The sequence below is a fragment of the Pinus tabuliformis genome, chromosome 7 (assembly GCF_031772625.1).
Source record: "Pinus tabuliformis cultivar Carrire ecotype Pingquan chromosome 7, CPIR1, whole genome shotgun sequence".
Taxonomy (NCBI): Eukaryota; Viridiplantae; Streptophyta; class Pinopsida; order Pinales; family Pinaceae; genus Pinus; species Pinus tabuliformis.
The window spans coordinates 1624378840-1624400326 of NC_142293.1; the positions used below are offsets into that span (position 1 = coordinate 1624378840).

General features: G+C 38.7%; 1 protein-coding gene across 1 annotated transcript in view; it reads left to right on the forward strand.

Annotated features, from left to right (window-relative positions):
* The window catches only part of LOC149254455 (uncharacterized), a 352448-nt gene that overhangs the window by 313132 nt on the left and 17829 nt on the right, over nt 1-21487 (forward strand). The window contains 1 exon segment of the mRNA XM_089460161.1: nt 9919-10035. Coding sequence (XP_089316287.1) covers nt 9919-10035 — 117 coding nt within the window.

The window sequence follows — 21487 nt, forward strand, 5'->3', positions numbered from 1 at the left end:
TTATGGAATCTATCAAGATTCTCTTGGCCTTGGCCTTGGCTTCATTCTTCTTATATTTGGCTTTTTTTCAGCCCCCTCTGGCTCTGAAATGACTTCCTTCACATGATCTTGAAGATCCTTTTCTTCCAAGACAAGTAGTATCCTGGGTTTTCAAAATGAAGTTAGTAGCACCATCCAACCTATCTTCAACTCTGAGACTTGGCACCATTTTGACAAGAGATCAAAAAACCAATCACGCTGTTGAATACTATATGTTAGGCAGACTTCAGTGGCTGCTCTTTCAACAAAGCTTTGATACCATGTTGAAAGCTTGATACAATTTTATGCCAAATAATTACTTCCTAATGATTTCTTCACATAGTATTTTATGCCATTGCGATCATTGAATAATTACATTCAGAAAATCTCAACAGTAAATTTTGCGGAAAGAATAAAGATCATAGAAAGACAACCATGCACAGTGGAGACAATAATTTTACCCTGGGAAACCCAAACTTGGGAGAAAACCCAACAACTTTTCTTCGAAGAAATTATTCTTCAGTAAGATTTACAAATCAACAATTTATCTAGAATTGTACCAATAATCCAAGTCAAATACTGGTCAAATTTGGTAAAAACATCTGCTGGTCAAACCAGCCAAAAAATCAGAAATTCAATGCTGGTCAACTTAGCATGGTCAAACTGGCCTGCGGTTAAACTTCGGCCCTATGGTCAACTGTGGTCGACCTTGTGGTCTGTGGTCAAATCCCTGCAGTCAATAGTCAGAAAGTGCAGCCCTTCTACAATCAACTACAACTCGGTCAACTCTAGTCAACTTGATACAAAAACGGCTTGGTCAAATCTGATCAGCTCATTCAAACAGAGATCAAACTCGCTAGTCAAAATTGTCCAAAAACTCAGTCAAAGCTTCTTCACACGTGCGGCCAAGAGAGATATAAATGAGGAAGATGTTCTCCAAAACCAATTTCTCCTTTGCTCAGACTTGCTCTTCATTGGTGTTCAGATGAGATGTCATATCATCTATTTATACATGTCAAAGTGGGGTGTGACAACCCAAGGGATACATCCCTTCACTGGCTGTCTGACTTGTTTTCTTCCTGGGTTCACTTGTAGACATGCGGGAATACTTCCCGATGCTACACAAAAATCAACATTTTACACATTATAAAATAAATTCCTTGGACAACAGAGTTTGCCATTGCTTGAGATTCACATAAAATTATTTTTTTAAAGAAATAAAAAAAAGTGTATGCAATGATCAAGCTAATACCTTCTTTTCTACTCAGTCATGAACGGATTTGAGTTATCAAACAAATCTGCCATTCAAATCCCCCTTTTTGTAAAATTCCACTTAAGAATACTGCCAATTTTTCTTTAAAATTTCTGAGTTTGAATAAGTTTTACAGTGAGACCTTTGTTCAAAGAGTTTGTTGGTTATGTGCTGTAGGTGCATTTTTCTCCATATAATTGACACACAACTGAATGATTTTCTTCAAGTAGCCATATAATATTAAATAAACACTTTTATGATAGATACACCCAAGGTTACTGTTGAAGGAAATGTAACTAGGTTCGGTCTTCATAAATGTACTTTTGATATTTGTACTTATTCAAGCAAAGAAATATTATTTTTATCATATATGTCAATGAGTTTCTTGCTCATTGAAGTAGGTCTAGCACATGTCAAAGTGCTATAGGTGGGTCAAAGAGTCAAAATAATTATGTTGAAAACTTTAAGGGCATGTTACACCATTTATAAATATATATTAAAGTCGAAAGGAAAACCTCCAAGCAAAGTCAAGTCTACTCCTATGCAGTGGCACCATCAAGAAGCTCCTTCAAGCATGCTACACCACCATGGAAACTATCTGAAGTCTGCTCAACAAATCAGCCTCCAAACAACCCTCAAAGTCTGCCTACAAACAAGGTGACTAGTCGGCCTAAATGGAGGGACAAACCTTTATATATAGAGGCTGTCCACTCCTCCATAACGCATTCAAGGATCTCTAAAATAAGCGAAGACAAGGAGCCGAGTTTAGAGTGAAACAAGTCGAAGAAAAGGAGCCTCTAGTGCAGTGAAGGAGGGAGAAGTCGAAGCGAAGTTTGAGGGACTGTTTCTAGGGCAAAACACAGTCACACATGCGAGAAAAGGAGGGCTTTCTGGGTACATATCATCAACAATATAACAATGCCATACTTCTCATTGTTTGGGCTTGCAACTTAGATCTAGAAGGCCTCTCATTGAAGCAAAGAAGGGACTTTCACATACGAAAAGAACCAAATACACCACGAATCCTTAAGGGCTGCAGTGCTGCCATTTCAGGGCTGCAATCCTACATGAAGAAGAAGCTCGATTGGTGAAGAAGAGCATAATCCTATGTGAGTAGGTGCACTTAGGATCAAGAAGAAACATCTCTTCTAGAACTAGTATAAGAGAACCTATCACCAAGGAGTAGGAGAACGAAGTGCCGGAAGAAAGAGGACGAAGTGCCGGAAGAAGTGCCGGGGTATAAGGTGCGGAAAGGAGGGAAGATTTGACTTGTGCTTGGAGGATCCTCTTGTTAGGGGTCTAGGGTTTGGCACTGATCAATAGAAGCTTCAATAAGAGAAATTCACTAAAGGGTTTTCCTCTCAAGAGAAGAGAGGTTTTGGCCTTGGCAGAGAGCCAACATCTTTTGTTCTTGTTCTTATGTTTTGGTAGTAGTTTGATGAAGTACACACATATGCACTAATAAGAAGAAGAAGAAGAATAAGCTAATAAGGAAAAGTAAAAATAGTCCACAAATTGTTATCAAGTAACGAAGAATCACACTACACTTATTTGCCCTAGATTCTTCAATAGTTACTTGGGAGCGGGAGTGGGAGTGACATTTTCAGAAGCTCCCGGTTTGGGAGCGATTTGGGAAGCGATTTTATATATATATATATATATATATACTTTTTATATTTTGATGCATATATGTCAACAAAAGCATGTAGAATGATGAATTAGATATAAAGAGCAATAAAAAACATAGATTGAACCATATAACAACAATCATCTAGAAGTTATAATCTTCATCAACCACATCCACAAGTTAGTAACATACAACATGTTTTGTCTCATGATTCATCAATCTTAAAGTTTCAAGCTTTCAAAATTCAATATATAACATTTATCATAATTGATCACCAAAGTTGTACTTGTAAGCTAAGTGTAACCATTACAACAAAGAATATCTAACATGAAATAAAATGAAATGAAACAATTTTTTCAACTTTCACGAAGCATCATATTCATAATTCATTACCAATGAGTTATAATTGCCAACTTCAAACTTCAAACTTGAATTGTCATATATTGTTTACAAAAAATATCATAATAAATATGAAAGAGTCAATAGTTATTAAAACTACTAGCAATTAGAAAAGACAAGTAAACCTATTATCAATAGCTTCCTCTTGCCGCCACGAGAAATGTCTAATTTCTGAGCATGTCGTGGTGGTCTTCTAGGAGTCTCCTCCTGCACAGTCGCATGACCAGAACCAGAAGGCACATGCCCTCCACGTGAGGATGTAGATGGAGGTGGCAACAACAAAGGAACAATACTTGGAACTTGAGCACTGGCACTGCTACTGGATGGTGGGGGTGGCATGGTTGTTGTTGCTTCATCATCATCTCTCATAAGTTTTGCTTCCAATTCTTCAAGATGTATAGTGCCATCCTCCAAATTATCATACACTGCGTGGTTTTCCCAAATTTTATATGTTGGATCCTCATAAGCCCAATAACAATAATGACTCAATAACCTCAAGTTGTAGTGCACATAAACCAAGCTTTCTGCCCGGTTTTCATTGAGTCTGTTTCTTCTCACATTATGTATGAAGTTGTAGATGCCCCAACACCTCTCTGCAGAAGAAGTATTTACAACTCGTGAGAGAACTTTTTTTGCCAATTTTGGCAAAAGTCCCATGCCGCCATATGCTTCCCACCATGTGAGAGCATGAAATCTGTCTCTATCTTCCATTGCATGCAAAGAACCAAACAAACTAGTGCAACTAAAGTATATGCCTAATTCAAGACGCAAATTAGTACACTCCTCCTTGTCAGGTACCAACTTGTCTAATGCTTCCATATATCCTTTAGATACCTCTGGATCTGTATGGGGTTTTATCCTAACCCACCCCAGGTGTAGGTTGCCCCAACCAATATGGAGAGTAGTATTTTGGCATAAGGAAATACGCCAAGGCATGTAGTGGAACATTAAGTTTATTCCACCGTGTACACACACAATTGTGAATCAATGTATACAAGTTGGGATCATCTTCCTGAACAATATCTTTTATTTGCCCCAACATGGTATCCATCTCCTCATACACGTCCCCAATCATTGGTTTATCTGTATCTGCAAAATGAATCATGCTATAAATGGGCTTGGTGAATTGCAATACTTGTGTCACATGTGCCCAAAACAAACCGTTAAGAGCGGTCTCCTCCACCTGTTCAAAACCTTGCTTGTCAGCTGCATTTGTAGCCCTATCCTTTAATACCTGCCAATGTGGACTTGATACCATGCTATCCAATGACTCTCTTACCTTGAAAAGGCGCCTGAAGGTGAGGTAATAGCTAGCAAATCTAGTCTTCGCATTCTTCAACAACTCCAATCTTGAGTGATTGCGGAAAAACCCATGGGTATTGCTATGATTTGTAATAAATTTTATCATTTGTTTGCCTCTCTTGTACAAATCACCAATCCATTTATATTGTTGGTTTCTGTTCTTAATAATGCCATGCATCAAAAGGTTCATTGTGTGAACTGAACACCCAGACCAAAATATGTTGGGGTATTTATCCTCTATAATTGCTCCCGCTGCCTTACAATGAGGAGCATTATCAGTGATGACTTGGATGACATTGTATGGCCTAATACATTCAATTGTTTCAAGTAATGGTTTTGCAATGTTGATGTCGGTCTTGAACTTCTCTGAGTAATCATATGCTGAAAGAAAGATGGCACCACTAACGGACACAACAAGAACACTTATCAATGGCTTTCCTTTTACATTTGTCCATCCATCAGATACGATGGACACCCCATGCTCAGTCCAATAATTTGTCATTCTACTCAAAGAATGTGATATTTTTTATTTTTAATGATCAAGTCCAACGGTTCTAGCTTGGTCATACCCAGGGTTCTTGTATCCTTTGGGGGCATCATTAATGGTAGAAACCATTTCATGCCAATAAGGTGAGCGAAGTACATTGAATGGTGTCCTGCATGCATAGAGAAATTGGTAAATTTTTGAATCTACATCATTCCTACACCCTTCGTCAAGGAAATATGATATGGTTCTACGACTTAAAGAGATGTTTGTTCTTGTGCCTCCATATCCATTGCCATGGAGGATGCTGAAGGAGTTTTTTATGCATGTTGATGTGATTATGAGCTATGTAAAATCACTCCCGGAGTGTAGGGGAGCGGTCAATGAGTGACCACTCCTTAACAATTAGGGAGTGTTTTTTTAGTCAGGAGCACACTCCCGAAATCACTCTTGACTAGCTCCTGAGTAGCTCCCGAGCGAAGTGCGAATTGGGAGCAGGTTCGTGGTGGGGGGGGCTCCCGAAATCACTCTCAACTAGCTCCAGAGTCGCTCCCAAGCAGAGCGCGAATTGGGAGCAGGTTCATGGTGGGTTGGGAGGGGGGGGGGGGTGCTCCCCTGCAACCCCCTGCAACCCTCATTGACCGCTCCTTAAAAACTAGGGAGTGTTTTTTTAGAGCGGAGCGCGCTCCCAAAATCGCTCTCGACTAGTTCATGAGTAGCTCTCGAGCGGAGCGCGAATTGGGAGCAGGTTCATGGTGGGGGGGGGGCTCCCTCGCAACCCTAGATACACCTCTGATATACACCAAATAACAATCAATTGGAACACCCTTCTTTCATTAAAATATCATAGAAATTATGACAGTAGTGAGAACATTAACACACAGTCATATGAGCAAGGTTACAAAGCATAGAAAATCAGATCTGAACTTGGTAATGACTTCAGGAAGACAGTTCTCAGTGAAATACTTGGATCGAGAATGATATAAGACACTGTATAGCTCCTTGAGGAAATCAAACTAGGTAGTCTCTTCCAACAATGAAAGCTTCAACATATTCCTCCTTTAAAGCAACAATAATGCAACTCCTTAAGGCTACATGCAGATCTGAAAATCTATGATTAAGGGATTGATATTGTGCACCAGGGGATACTTCTGAGTTCTACGTGCAACAAACCTTGGTAACTCTTCAAAATCGTACCCTCTCTGGAATGCGTTTTACCCAGCCAAGCAAGGAAATGATATGATCCTCCTCTTGTCCCAACTCGGCCTTCTTGTGAACTAGTCTCGGTCAGCAGAGAAATGGCAACTCGCTCCTCTATTCTGACTGCAAACCGATTTCTTTAGGAAAGACTTCGACCCAGCTAAGGAAGGAATGACCCGGTCCTCCAAAATGACTAGAACTTGTGGTACTAAGGCCATAACTCATTTGTGTTTACCCATTAGCTAGTCCTCCTTTGAGGGCTCGAGTGGCAGAATGAGAGGAGCACGCTCTTCAAACAACAGTGACTCAAATGCAGACCTGGGCTTGAATCTTTGGCTCCTTCAAATTTGTCCCCAACCTGAAAGATGTGAAATGAGGAACAATAAATCAAAGATTCAATTGATAACACACCTTCTAGCTCAAATCTCTAGAAAATCTTTTTCTCCTTTGAATTCTGACAGTGAAATCTGAGTGATTTCACTCCTTGAACCAGCTAGAGGGTCTAGTTTCAACACTAAAACCAACTATGATAGCTCGGGTTTCCAAAACTTAAGCTTCTCCTCAAGCAAACAGTCCGAGAGCTCTTTTCTCCAAAAACTCAAATGCACGAATGAATGAATGAAGAGAGACCCCCTCATTTCCCCTTTTATAACTCACTCACCTTTTCCCTCCAATTAAATATTTAAAAGCACCTTTCCTTTCTTTATTTAATAAAATGACTTTTATAAACTAATTAAGGTCACTTTTAATGTTGTAAAATGCTTAATTCGCCTTCGTGGTCACACTAGCCACCCATAGCCCCTTTTTCATCATCTTGCCTTGTAGATCTATTCACCCTGATTCCAATGAGCTATTACACTAAGGTGTTTCTCCAAGGAATCGGCCTAAAACAACACCTTAAGCGTAATTAATTAAAAATGCCCATTAATAAATCCGTTTTACAAAAATCATCGGAATGCAACGGAATCAAAAGCGAACTGTGCAGAATTGGTCCTGATGATAAAATATGGTAAGCGATCTCAATCAGATCCCGTAGAACTCCTCAAAATCTTCTTGGCCCACCAATAAAGTAATCCAACTCCTATGACCTGCCTGACATAAGCTCTGGATACTCCTAATCTCATCACAAGATAATGTAAAAATTGGGGACATTACACTTTTTCAATCCGTTTATAATGACCTACTCTCATGTATTATAATGTTTAATTGAGGGTGATTAGTTGCCAATTGTTTATAACGTGCAATCAGCCGTGTGTTTCTCACATATTATAAATGTGACTACATATTATATAAGCCTAATGTTGATTTGTGGTAGCATCGGATGTGCTCTAGCCACGAAATTTGGTGGAGGGGTTGGGGCACATGAGATCTTCAATACCCAGAAAGGGTTTGGGCAGATTCTAAACAGTTTAGGAGATATTAGAATAATTAATATTTTTAATGGAGTCCCTAAGTCTAAACTTATGGAAATTAAAATATTAATGTGGATTAATATAAAACTGTGCTAGAATAGTCCAAAAGACATGGATCAAGCCAGATCTAATGTTAGCCGTTGATTAGGGACTTAATCTCGACCGTTGATATGTCAACGAGAAAAGTATAAGAGGGGGATTGAGGGTCACTTGGAGAGAACACCAGAGGATCAGTCATTCTATTCTCTAGAGCGGGGTTTGCTAAGAGAGATAGAATCAGTGATTGAAGTTGCAACTGAGGGGCATTGAGTATAGAGAGACAGAGAGTCAGAGATAGTGCAGGGAGAGCAGCACAGGAGCCAGAGAGAGTGACGCAGTAGTAGCTAGGGCTCACACAGAGGTAGCTGGGAGCTGCGCAGTGCTTCAAGGAGGCCAGCGCAGAGGGCCAGAAGGCTGACGCAAGGCCAATGCTGGGCAAAGAGAGGCCGACACAGTCCAGAAAGGCAGACGTTGGGGTTTCTGGGGCAGATTGGCGCTGAGGAGTTGCCGAAAGGATTATCTGGGGTTTCATCTAGGACATTTGTCTCAGTCTGAGAGGTATTACTGCCAAGGAAATTCTCTGTTGGGTAAGTCGGATTTGGCACCCAGATTGTACTCTGAAATTGCTTAATAAGAAAACCCTCAGATAACTGCACTGGTTTTCCCACATTGGGTTTTTCCGGGGACATTGGTCCAAAAATAATGGTGTCATTTGGTGTGATTGTTTCTGTTTCCTTCAGTTGTCGATCTGTAATATGTTGAGCATGCGCTAGTGTTTATTTTCAGTATTTACATTGTAAATAACTTGTTAAGTAATGAAACAAGTAGGTAGGAATAAATCAGTAAAGTGCATGGAGGGTTTCTAACTAGTAGACTTAGAAACTTCAACACCTAATTGGAGATTGCACTTTGCTCATATTTTAGATGGAGGAATGAGATGTAGAATGGTATTGGGGAGGTGGTCAGAAACAAAGTTTATAGGGAGGGGAAGCTCACTTGTTGATGTGTTGTGTGACGTGTCTTGTTGAGTGCTTTGAAGAGAGATTGTGGTAAGGATCCCTCAGTGCTCCTATCTGCTAGCACTTTCTTCTCAATTAGCCATATGGATTTCTGTAACTGCTAAAGATTAATAATTTGTATAGCTACTATATATTTTATGGCGATTTTATATTTTCAGCGTACATTGAATGCAAGATAAGAAATTCCATTCATGCTCCATTGCATCATTTGATGAAATTATTTATTTGTTATTTCCTTTTGTTTGTTACTCTTATGTCATTTATTCCATTTATAAAAAAATGATGTGTCAAAATTTTCAAATCTATATATTCCACATTCTTCAAGTTGTATTCAGGTGTCAGATGATGCAAGCCTTCGAACCAGGTGATTAGTAAGCTATGCAGCACAATTTTTTCTCTTAATGTCGTTATCTAGGAGGCTATAAAATCTTCTTCCAAAGCCTATGATTTCTTTAATAGCTCTTGGCAATTTTTTTGAAAGTCCTAAATCATTTTTTTAGAAGCTGCACACACTCAAATTTGTAGGGGTCATTATTGGAGAGGGTTATGAGGCTGAACAAGGTAGTAAAAGGTTTTTTTAAAATCGGGGCTTCTATGGAGATTTGAAATAGTAATTGGTTTATGACATATGTCAAGATGAGCTAGAGCCACATTTCGGTGATGCATTTGTCCACATGATGCATCCTCTAGGCAATGTCTTCATGTTCATCCGACTATTTGTATATAACATTGTATCCTTATCTTTGAACTCAGGGTTCCCTAGTTAAAAAATTTCTTTTGAGAGAATAATCAATGATAAGTTGGCCATATCCCAAGGGTCATGTCTTTCAAAATATATGGGGATGTGTATTGAAATGTGTTTCATACAGAATAATCATATTGGTTGGATATATAGATCTTAGATAACCATGATGGTAATGTAACTAACATAATGTAGCACTGGAATGGATGATTAAAGAAGTGATTTTTATGGTCAGTTTGTTTTTAGTCCCAAATTTTCTCTATTATTTCTTAAGACTTCTTATCATTTTTCTATGTTATTAGTGACTTAAAACAAGGAAAGCCTGTCTGAATTCCATTACGCAGCTGAACATTTATTTGTAAACTTGAAATTACAGTTTTGATTCATACATCCAACATGCTTTATTCTTGTGTATTTATTGCAGCTTGGCATGGAGATGTTACAAAGTCGCCTAGATGCAGAATTTCTACTAGCACATATGTGTACTGTAGGTTTTAAAGAATGGATTGTAGTCCTTGCTACCCTCTTGAGGCGTGCAGAGGTATGTAGGACTTCTGGAGATAAATTTAAGTTTGGACATATGTTAATTCATTGTATAATATATTTTCAAATTGAATACAAGCTCAAAGTCATATCCATCAAGCCAAAGACTCCATGTAAATATTCTGTTATTTCCCTGTTATTTTGTAGCATATCTGGTATGAGTTTTAAATCTCTGCATAAAATGAATTTGACTGGTTTGAGGAAGAACCTGAATTTAGCTATGCTCTTTTTCACAGCTAGAATTTCAGTGTGACCCAAGGTATACATCTTTTTCCGCATCTTTGAAACTTCTGGATGCATGCATACATATTTCTTCTTTATTATTCTTAACATGGAGCAATACCCCTGATCGTGAATTATTAGAAGTATCTGTTTCCAGAATGTAAGGAAGATGACCTTCTGGTAACCTGAGGGAAAGCAAGGTTGTTACCTTGTCTTTGATTCTTTAGACTGCTTCAGTCATTTCCTGTGTCTATGGATGATCTTTGTTTTTCAACCTCTTGTACAAAGGCTGATTCTTATGCTTGTTCATTATAAAAGTATCTAACATAGTTCAGGGCACCAAGAAACCGTTGCAGTTGTTTCTTATCTTAATCTTGTTAGGGAATGCAGTGAGTTTTTGTAGTACATGTTCTTGGAGCTGGATTCTTCCTTCTGCTATGATAAGACCTAAGAATTCCATTATGGTCTCCTCAATTTCCATCTTTTTATCAGAGAGGATTAATACATGTTGGTAAACCTTTTGGTAAAACTTTTGCCAATGTTCTTTATGCTCTTTTAAATCTTTTGAGCAAATAAATATTGGGCATTGGATAATCTAGCGCTTCCCATGTGTTTTGCAACATGTGCTTAACTGCCTCTCGAGAATTTGTTAACTCTGGCGATGTGTCTGTTTACTAACACTTGTGTGTTTTGGTGTAAAGACAATTGTGATTCCAACAATTGATATCAGAGCCAAAGGTCTCAAGTTTGAAACAGCCCTGGCTTGTGCTGGGGGGAATGTTAGTTTTTGTAGCTCGGATGGGTGTTCAGTCTCAAATGGTGTCTATGAGACTAGGAGCACAGATGGATTCATTATCTCCAATGTTTAGAAAAACTTTCCAAGTGAACTTTTCTTAATTAAATTAATTGGCGAGTCATAATTATCTTCCTGAGTCTGACTTAGGGAAATGGGTTGATTAATCAAGATTAGTCGAGACAAATCGATTTTTCTCCAGAGACTTATAGAAAAGTAATTTTTAGAAGTCAATATAATATTAACTATCGATTGGAGTTAGATCGCGGTCGTTGATTCATCAACAAGAGATTATAAGAGGAGATTGATGGGACCTTTGGAGATCATTTGGTGCAGTAACAACAAGGGTGCAATGACAACATTGGAGACACCAACAATGAGGTTTTGAACAAGAGAGATTGAGGAAAGAATTCTAGGAGAGAATTCTTTGCAGATTGCTTCCAGTTTTTGAGTGATAGGAACACGATTTTATTTTGCAATGAGGGGCTGAATTTCCAGAGCGACTAGCCAAATTATCCAATGCACATTTTGGGAGGCTTATTTCTGTTGCTAGTTGTCAGAGCTATTTCCCAGTGGTAGTGCGAGTTGGTTTAGCGAGTTGTTGGAGGCAGTGTATCTTGCCGGAATAATTTCCAGAAGGCAGTGTACATTTCCAGAAGGAGGTACTAGTTGGTTCAGGCAAAGCAAGTAGCTAGTTTGAGGCAGTGGGAGTTGCCAAAGTTGGGCGTAGTTGTTTTCCAATGGGTTGATTTGCTCCCTGAGGTTCGATTTGACTAGCAAAAGTGAAGAAATATTCTTTCCAGAATTTTCGCCAGATAGAGGCATAGCAGATTATGTTATCCTTGACTTGTTGAAGAATAATAAAATCCCTCATCTGCAGCACTGATTTTACCTTCGGGGTTTTTACCTATGTCACTTGGTTCAAATTCGAATTCGAGTTCGACGACCTTGAAGTTCGACAAAAAATCGACTGTGAAATTTTTTGGAATAAAATTAGGCATTAAATTCGACATACTAAGAAATTATATATATATATATATATATATATATATATATATAATGAATTTGTTGTGACTGGCGAATAAGCTTGACAGGCGTTCAATGCAAGTCTATACGTTTGTAGCTGCTATAAGTTTTAACAGGCCTGCATAGTTCGAGTCAAGAGTCGAGACAACCACACAGAGTATACCTCAAAAGTTAGTTGGAAGTTGGAACTCAAGGTTTAACATTGATGGTTTACCTCAAGTTTAGAGGAGGGAAAGGAAAGAATTCACTCATACCACCCGTTGCTACATCCTGAGGTCTAACGAAAATCGTGTGTCCCCAACAAAACCGCATGGATTGCAAAAACCACGAGAAACTAAAAAAATGACACTCCTAATATTGTTGCCTTTGCCTCCTTTGTCGAATTTCAATACCACTTTCGAATTTTATTAGGCGCTGACACCAAATTTGCCAAATGTATTTGCAGAGAAATCGATTTGGAATTCAAAACAAAATTTGATTTTGAGTTTGGTGAATTTGTTTTGATTTAATTCGATACTCCAAATTCGGCGAATTTCGATATTTTTGCTTGAAAATCGCCGAATGCAGTGACACAGGTTTTTCCAAGGACAATTTGTCCAAAAATATCGGTGTCAAAATTTTATGTGTGTGCTATTTTCTCAGTTCTTGTGATTATTTATTTGTGAAATTGTAGTTGTGTTTTAATTTAGTATTTGTTATAAGTAATTTACATAAGACAAATAATCTGCAAAGATAGAAGATTAATAACCAGTAACTGCAATAGAATTTTCACATGGTATTAGAGCGAGTTTAGTGATGCGCAAATTTGAGGGCAGAAGAAGCTCAACGTAGGGCACACGAAGAGAAATCAAGGGTTTATCAAACTCAGTTCAAACTCCTTATGATTTAATTGGGTTTTGTCTATTTTCTGAGGGTTTTCAGAAATGGCTTCAGTAAGATTGAGAGATTAAGACTGATTAGACGAAGCTTCAAACTTTGGTGTCTGGTAAACCATAATTGCTTTGTTACTAGAGGAGAATGGTCTCAAAGAATATGTGACTAGTGTTGTAGTTGTACCAGCAGATCCGAGACATCTCATTGCATACAAGAAGTAAGATGCCAAGGCAAGAAGAATAATCTTTGACGGGGTTGAGGAGCATATTGTTCCACATATCGCAGATTTGGATACAACGAAGAAAATGTGGGATGCCATTCTAAATTTGTACCAGAATGCTACCGTGAACAATGAGTTGATTCTTAAGGAGAAGCTGAGAAATACCCAGATGAATTAGGGTGAAGGCGTTAGCTACCTTACCAAGCTCAGACTTGTCAAGGACGAGTTAACAGCTGTTGGAGATCAATTAACTGTTGATGAATAGGTGAGAACAACCTTGAATGGGTTCTCAAAGCAGTGGGACGGGTTTGTTCAGGTGATCAATGGACAAGATACACTATCGAGTTGGGATCAAATGTAGAGTGATTTCACTTAGGAGGAGCTTAAACTAGGTCTTGTCAGTGGAAACAGTAGCAGTAAGCCCCAAAAGCATGAGGACAATGAACACGTGGCCCTAGTAGGAAAAGGCAAGACCAAGAAGAGCTCGGGCAAAGGGTACAAGTGAGGAGAGAAGAAGGACTTTGGTTGTGATCAGAATGGTCACTATGTCAATCAATGTCCGAACTGGAAGAAGGTCGATAAGAAGAAGAAAGGGAAGCAACAGACAACAACTTTAGCAGACATTGATCAACTATCTTCGATATTAGAGGATGAGTTCACTCTCATAGCATGCCTCTCTAACTCTACATCTACAGGTGTCTGGTATATTGACAGTGGAGTGTCATGTCATATGACGGGAGTTAGAGAGTATTTTTCCAATTTCAAGGAAGAAGAAGTGGGCTTCTAGATTCAGATGGGAAATAAGTCTAAGTGCACTCCAGTTTGGAGAGGGACAATTACCTTTTAAAGGCAGTTAGGCAACAGTACTCATGTTACAGGTGTGTTGCATATGCTAGGTTTAGGCATGAACGTAATTTTAGTTTCATCCCTTTAGGAGAAGGGATATGATGTCTACTTTCAAGGGCTAAAGGTGTACAATAAGCATCGGGATTGGAAACCAATGAAACGAATTAGAGTAAGGGGCAATAAGTTATACAGGTTGCAGTTGGATGCTCCAAAGGCACTAGTGAGCAACAACAGTTGCAGAGACATGGGAGAACTACGTCATAGGAAGATGCGACACATCTATCATGTAGCAGTTAGATTGCTCAGGGAGACCATAACAAGAGTTCCAGAAACAAGCACGAAACATGATGATATGTGCAAAGGGTGTGTGCTTGGGAAATTTGCGAAAGCAACATTTCCTAGAAGTGAAAATAGAACCAAGGGTGTGTTGGACTTGATACATTCTGATATATGTGGCACACTGTCTGCAAAATCTCTTAGGGGTTATGGGTATTTCATGACCTTCATTGATGACTTCTCCAGGAAAACCTGGATATACTTCTTGAAGACAATGGACAAAGTCTTCAGTCACTTCCAAGAGTTTAAGGCTCTTGTGGAGAACATGATAGGCAAGAAGATAAAGGTTCTTCTATGGATAATGGATGTGAGTATGTGGAGAAAAACTTCAAGGAGTTCTATGCAAATGATGGCATCAGGAGACAATGGAAAACTCCATATCGCCCACAACAAAATGGGGTCACTGAGATGAAGAACAGGTCGATAGTTGGAGCAACAAGGGAAATGCTCTATGATCAGGATATGCCTAGATTTCTATGGGCAGAGGCATGTAGTACAACAATGTATAATTAGAACAAGGTTCTTCACAAGGCACCGGGGATGATGAATCCCGAGGAGGCGTTTACAGGGAAGGAGCCAGAGGTCGGGCACTTCAAGATCTTTGGCAACATAGCTTATTGTCACGTGCTAGATGATAAATGCACCGAGTTCGATTCAATTGCAGAGAAGGGATATTTTGTTTGCTACAACGAAACGTCCAAGGCATACAACATCTATATTCCAGGCAGTAGGAAGATTATCGTGAGATGGGATGTCAAGTTCCAAGAGTAAAAAGCCTTCAAGAGATCTCGTGAGTTGCCAGAAGTTGATCACATTGAGCCAACAAAAGCTCCAAGCGATGAACAAGGGTCCCAGTGTTAAGGCACTGGTACGGGTATAATGACTAGTACATGAGTTGGTACAAGTGAAGAGGAGAGTTGACAATAGGTGGAGCAACAACAACAGGCAGAGGAGAATGAAGATCCACCCACGACTAGTGGGAGAAGAAACAGAGAGGTGCTTTGGACGTTAAGAGATGCGCAAGAGTTTGTGGGAGCTCCTCGATCGAGCACCGAGGACAGGGGACTGCCAGGAAGGTATTCAGGGTATAAGGTGTTGATAAGCGAGCTCATTGACATTGAGCCTTCTAGTTATCAAGATGTTGCACAGCTTCAGGTGTGGCAAGATGCGATGGTGGATGTTATGAATATAATTTATATAAAAATATTGTAAATATAAATAATAAAAGTGATCATAATAATGATTAAACTAAATACCAATGTTGATAATATAGGCGATATTTCGCGAAATATTGCAAATATTGCGATATTTTCAAGAAAACGATATTTTGGCAAGTAAATATCGTGATATTTTCAGATTTGAAGATATCACGATATTTTGAAAATCTCGGGCAAATATCACGATATTTTGAAAATATCGGCTAAATATCACCATATTTTGAAAATATCGGCTAAATATAATTATTGCTTTATATGTTTAAATATCTAAAAAAATTGATTTTTTATGTTTGTCGATATTTTCTGATATTTTCACCTATATTGCCGATAAGATGTTTTCAAGACCCTCGCTGATATTTTGCCGATACCAATATTTTCAACATTGCTAAATACTGATTAGTATAGAAGAGGCATGTCTCTAAGGACATGACCATTCATGAAGGGGCATCGACCTAGGTATATAAGCAAGCCCTCATCTGTAATCAATCACCTCATATCTCATATCGATTCTTTTATACACTATATGTGTGTGTGTGTGTGTGTTTCTTATCCTCAATCAATGTCTTCGTGTTCCAAGTGTTCTGAGGATTACTACATAGTACAAACTTTGTTTGTAACATGTAGTAACAAAGTTTGTACTATGTAGTAATCCTCAGAACACTTGGAACACGAAGACATCGATTGAGGATAAGAAACACACACACACACATATATATATTGAATAGTGTATAAAAAGAATCGATATGAGATGATTGATTACAAATGAGGGCTTGCTTATATACGTTCACTGGTGCCCCTTCATGAATGTTCATGTCCTTAGAGACATGCCTCTTCTACATTAATCAATATTTAGTTAATCATTATTATGATTATTTTTATATAAATTATCTTCTTAACAGTGGAGTACAACTCCATCATGTCGAACAATGTGTGGGAGGTTGTACCTAGACCATTGGATAGGGAAGTGGTTGGTTCCCATTGGATCTACAAGATTAAACACGCTGCGGATGGTAGTGTGGGGAAGTACAAGGCTAGGTTCGTGGCAAAGGGTTTTTCTTAGAAGGAGGGCATAGACTATGGGGAGACATTCACTCCAGTGGTTAGCAGCGAGATACACTTCCATCTATTGAAATTTGGGCAACTTCAGGATGAATCCCAAAGGGAAACCCTCCTACCCCAAAGGAAGCCCATCTTGACCAAAATTCAAATTAAAGAAATATTATTATTATTATTTGTATCGGGCAATCAATTATTAAGATACATATTATGGTGAGAAAAATTCGAATTTTGAATTTGGGTTTCCTGCCAAGAATTCGAGTCGAATTCATTATGTTCATGTCGACCCTCCTAATAAACATGTTCTTTCACACTTTGCATGAATTATAAATTAGCGACGATCTTCCTCCACTCATCAATCAATTAATTTCGATGAAGGTTCTGTGGTTCAATTTTTTTGAGGAATCGCATGGCAAACAATCGTACTCTGTTTTATATTGGAGGCTCTCATTCTATTACAGGGCTCGAATTTTATCTTAGGGTCGCATGCCCTTACATTGATTCTATTTTTGGATTCATATTTCATTTCATAGGGCACACTTTCATTAAAGTGGGCATCGCTTCTTTTTTGGGCATCACTTCTTTATATCACATTCTGGGCATCGCTTCTTTATATTACATTCTAGGCATCACTTCTTTCTATTGTTTGGGCATCACTTCATTACATTGGCTTCTTTGTACATTAACATATGCATAGTGGCTTCTCTATGCATCAATGTAACTTGTATTAGGCTCGCATGGCTTATAATGATTTGCAATGGAATTGCTATATATTACTGTGGGTTACCAATTGTACAATGGCATCAATTATGAACATTAGCATCATTACGACTCGCTTTCAATGCTTTTGTGGCTTACTATCATCAACGACTTGTATTACAGTAATTCACATCATTGTTTTAAAAAACGGCCGTTTCGATACCGAAACGGCCGAGTTGATCCGAGCCGATACCCTCAGCCATGACTCGGCCTTTGAAACGGTACGTTTGGCCGAGTCAGCCATGACTTGGCCGAGTCATTCAGTGACTCGGCCGAGTCATGGCTGACTCGGCCAACTCGGCCGTTTCTGTTATGACTCGGCCGAGTCACAAAAAGCTGGCCCAGAACACGTTAAACAACAATTTAATATTTTTTTAATGGATTTTTAAGGTGATTTCTGATTGGTTTGGACTCCAAGGTGTTATATGAATTTGCTAAATGTCATTTGGGGTCCATTCCCCCTCCCAAACCCTATTTAACACACTCAAATGCTCTCTACTATTGATATGCTATTCAAATTTCATGGTAATGTTAAATTCTTAAAGTAAAAGTGACATTCTCCTTAATCTTCATTTTCATCCTTTTACTTAAATTTTTAACATTACCATGAAATGACTCAGGATGTTTGAGAGTGGTTTCGGCCTCATTAGATTTCATATGGAGAAAGTAGAATTTTAGATTTCATTCAAAATCCAGCAGACTTATCAATTTTTCAGGATTTCAGGATTGGAGGATTGCAATGTTTCCATTGAATTTTGTCATGTATTAGGGTATGGAACTCATATTTAATCAATAGCACCAATCCCTCTATGTACCTTGATGTTAGTGGCATTGGTTGTCGAACTCCTCTGGGATTCGCTCCCAAACCAGGAGCTTCTGAAAATGTCGCTCCCGCTCCCATTTTTGATCCTGCTCCCAAGTAACACAAAGAAGAGAAACCGTTTGGATAAAAAACGGTTAAATGATCTAGTTTATGTCCAATACAACCTCTGGCTCAGACGAAACCATTTGTTGAACAAAAGACCTGATTCAGATCCCATTGTGTTGGAAGACATTGATCCAACATCAGATTGGGTAGTGGAGAGTCGTCCAGCAGAGTTTGATCTTGATGACGATCTTGATTTAGATTTAGATATCGAGACATCAATTGAACTTGAACATGTTGTTCAGTTGAATGCAGATCCCAATCCACCATCCTCAGTCTCATAGCCAGCAAGGGCTCCAGTTGTAGGTGCTTCCTCTGCTCAGCCACGACAGAAGCGCAGCCGCATATCTACTCTATCTTAGCTTGCATCTGCTGCAGTTGCATAGCCTGCTAGTGGTACCACTTCTACAGCTGCAGTTGGAGATGATGATGATGAGGAGGAGCCATGGACCCCCTGTTTGACTCTGATGATGATCCAGAGATGGATCGACATGATCTTGGCTCCTCTGGCAGTAGCTACTAGCCAATAGCTGTAGTACTAGTACTGGAGTCTGGTCACAGTTTACTTTTGATGTAGAGGCCATTTCTAGCCTCCTTGGTTATGTGTTTTTTGTTTTGAGTCTTTGATCATGTATGATAGTTGACTATGTATTGCCATTGGGTACCATTTTGATATAATGGATTGGTTCATGAGCCTACTTTGATCATATGTTGTCTTCCATCTATATGATAATGCTGTGTGTATGGAAACATGAATGAAAATCTCTAAAATTATGTTTAAAATCTTTAAAATTATGGTTTTTTATAAAAAAAGTAAATATTTAATGTATTTTTTACAATGACCGAGTCATTGAAATCTAGTCGGCCGAGTCATTACCGTTTCAGAGTCGGAGTCGGAGTCGATCTTCGGCCGAGTCGGAGTCGGAGTCGGAGTCTTAAAACATTGATTCACATGTCTCTATAATATGGCACATATCTATAATATATATTGTGGTTCACATACTCCAAGTTATGGTCTGTAGACTCTGCACACATTTAGGGCCCACATACCCTATGTTAAGATATGTATACTTTTGTTATATATGGCTCACATCTTGAAGGTCTGATGGCTCTCAATATGATATACGGACATTTCGCGAGTACTGATGTGAATATGCATCTAATGCACTAAATTTGTGAATATGCATCCAATGGATCGACCTCGTGAATTCAACAACTTGACAAACTTCAGATCGTTTCCACTACTTTGGCCTTCCATCGACTTATAAGGAGTCACATGCGATAAAAAATTAACTCTGATTCATCTCAACTCCTTCGACTGCCATTCATCTTCAAGTGCAAACTCATACACGTTGGATGCTCAATTAAGATCAACTCAGTCAATATGCACAACAACACAAAGCCATAACATGGATATCTGCGGGAAATAACTAGACCATGCAATCAAATTTGACATTTCTTGCATATGGACTCGATCCCTGGTCCACGAAACCGCACTTCCACCTACAGGCTCAACAATCAATTGCAATAGATCAAAACACGTTTATATCCTAGTTCCTTTAGTGGCCATGATCTCAGACTTGGAACACGTTTTTGACTTTAGATCGCAGTGTCCTTGAGATTTATGGATCACATGCAATTAGATGTCGATCACTATAGCGAGCTCTTCTTTGTAACTCAATTCCTGATCGACGCTACCAAATTTTTTTGACCATGAGAGTGATGGCCCATGTAGCTAGTTTGTTGGCCACGACCCCACATGTAGAATAATACAACTTAGCTGCCTTAGGTGCTATAGACCAATGCAGCACATCCGGTCTAGGCATTCGACTGGTGGGGTAAGACCAATCACAAGAAATTTAAGGAATTCATACTCTTGTAACCAGCTATCTCAAGCTTTTCAAATTAAAGAATTTGACTCCTGGAGAAACCTTGCTTCAAAGATTTTCCTTGGAATAAAGGGTCTCCATGTTTTTGCTCCAAACTTGTAATAAAATTCGATCTACCAATTTTTGGCAAGCGAACTCTCAGGCTAGCAGGAATATCCCAAACTGAAAAATTCGGCAAATTCTTGGAATTTAACTTGACAAATGCTTTAGATAAATTTCCATTCATTTAACAAAACATTGCCATGTAAACTTGAAACAAATAGTACTAAAATAATAATAATACAAGGAACAAAAATAATCTCAACTTTTATTATAATAAACTGGGGTTACATGCTAATACAACTAAAATAGCTGAGATGAAAAAGCTGGCCTCAAGAATTTGCTCCACTACTGCACTGGCCCTCCAAAACTGAACTGAACTACAATTGCTAAGCTCTCCAGTGAATTGTGGATGAATTCACCAAGGAGAGAAATGGGTACTCGTCCACTCTCACTAAATCACTTGAGGGTTTCCATCCTGGGGCTATCGCTGAAGCTTGGAACTCTTGGTTCTCCAAACCTCTCTAGAAGAAAAATACTCAACACAAGGATGTCCCAAATAATTCCTTCTCCTTTTAAAGACTCCACAGATAGATCGACAAGCCTCTAAAAGCATCTTATTTCATTATTTTATTATTATTCTGGAAGCTCCTCCCTTGATTTTATCTTAAGTGACTTTTTAATTTTATTTTATTTCACTTAAGTCACTTTTGGCATTTTTCCTCCAATTATTTATTTTCCCCCCTTTTTAATTAAATGACTAATTAAAGTCATTTTTAATATAGGAAAATGGTAAATTGCCCACCATACTCTCTTTGACCACTGGAAGTCACTTCTCAGCATCCCATCCTTTAGATTTTCTCGTTTTGGTTCCAACGAGCTATTACATTGAGGCGTTACATCAAATGATCCTCCTAGAATGCCACAAGTGAAATTAATTAAGTTAGGCCCAGTGATAACCCCATTTTTTGAAAGTTGTCGGATTGCAATGGAATTAAAGGTAAGTTGTGCGGATGATGGAATATGCCAAGCGAATGCCTTTGAATCCCATAAAAGATCCTCAAAACTCCCACGCGACCCGTGATGACATAATCCTGCTCCCTTGACTTGGCCATCCTGTGCCCAGGAAATCCACCATGGCTATACTATAGAGAAAAATAAAAATGGGGACATGACAAATCCTCCTGCCCTAAGATTGCCTGCCCTCAAGCAATCCATATTTGTCCATTGCAGAGGTATCTCCAAACTG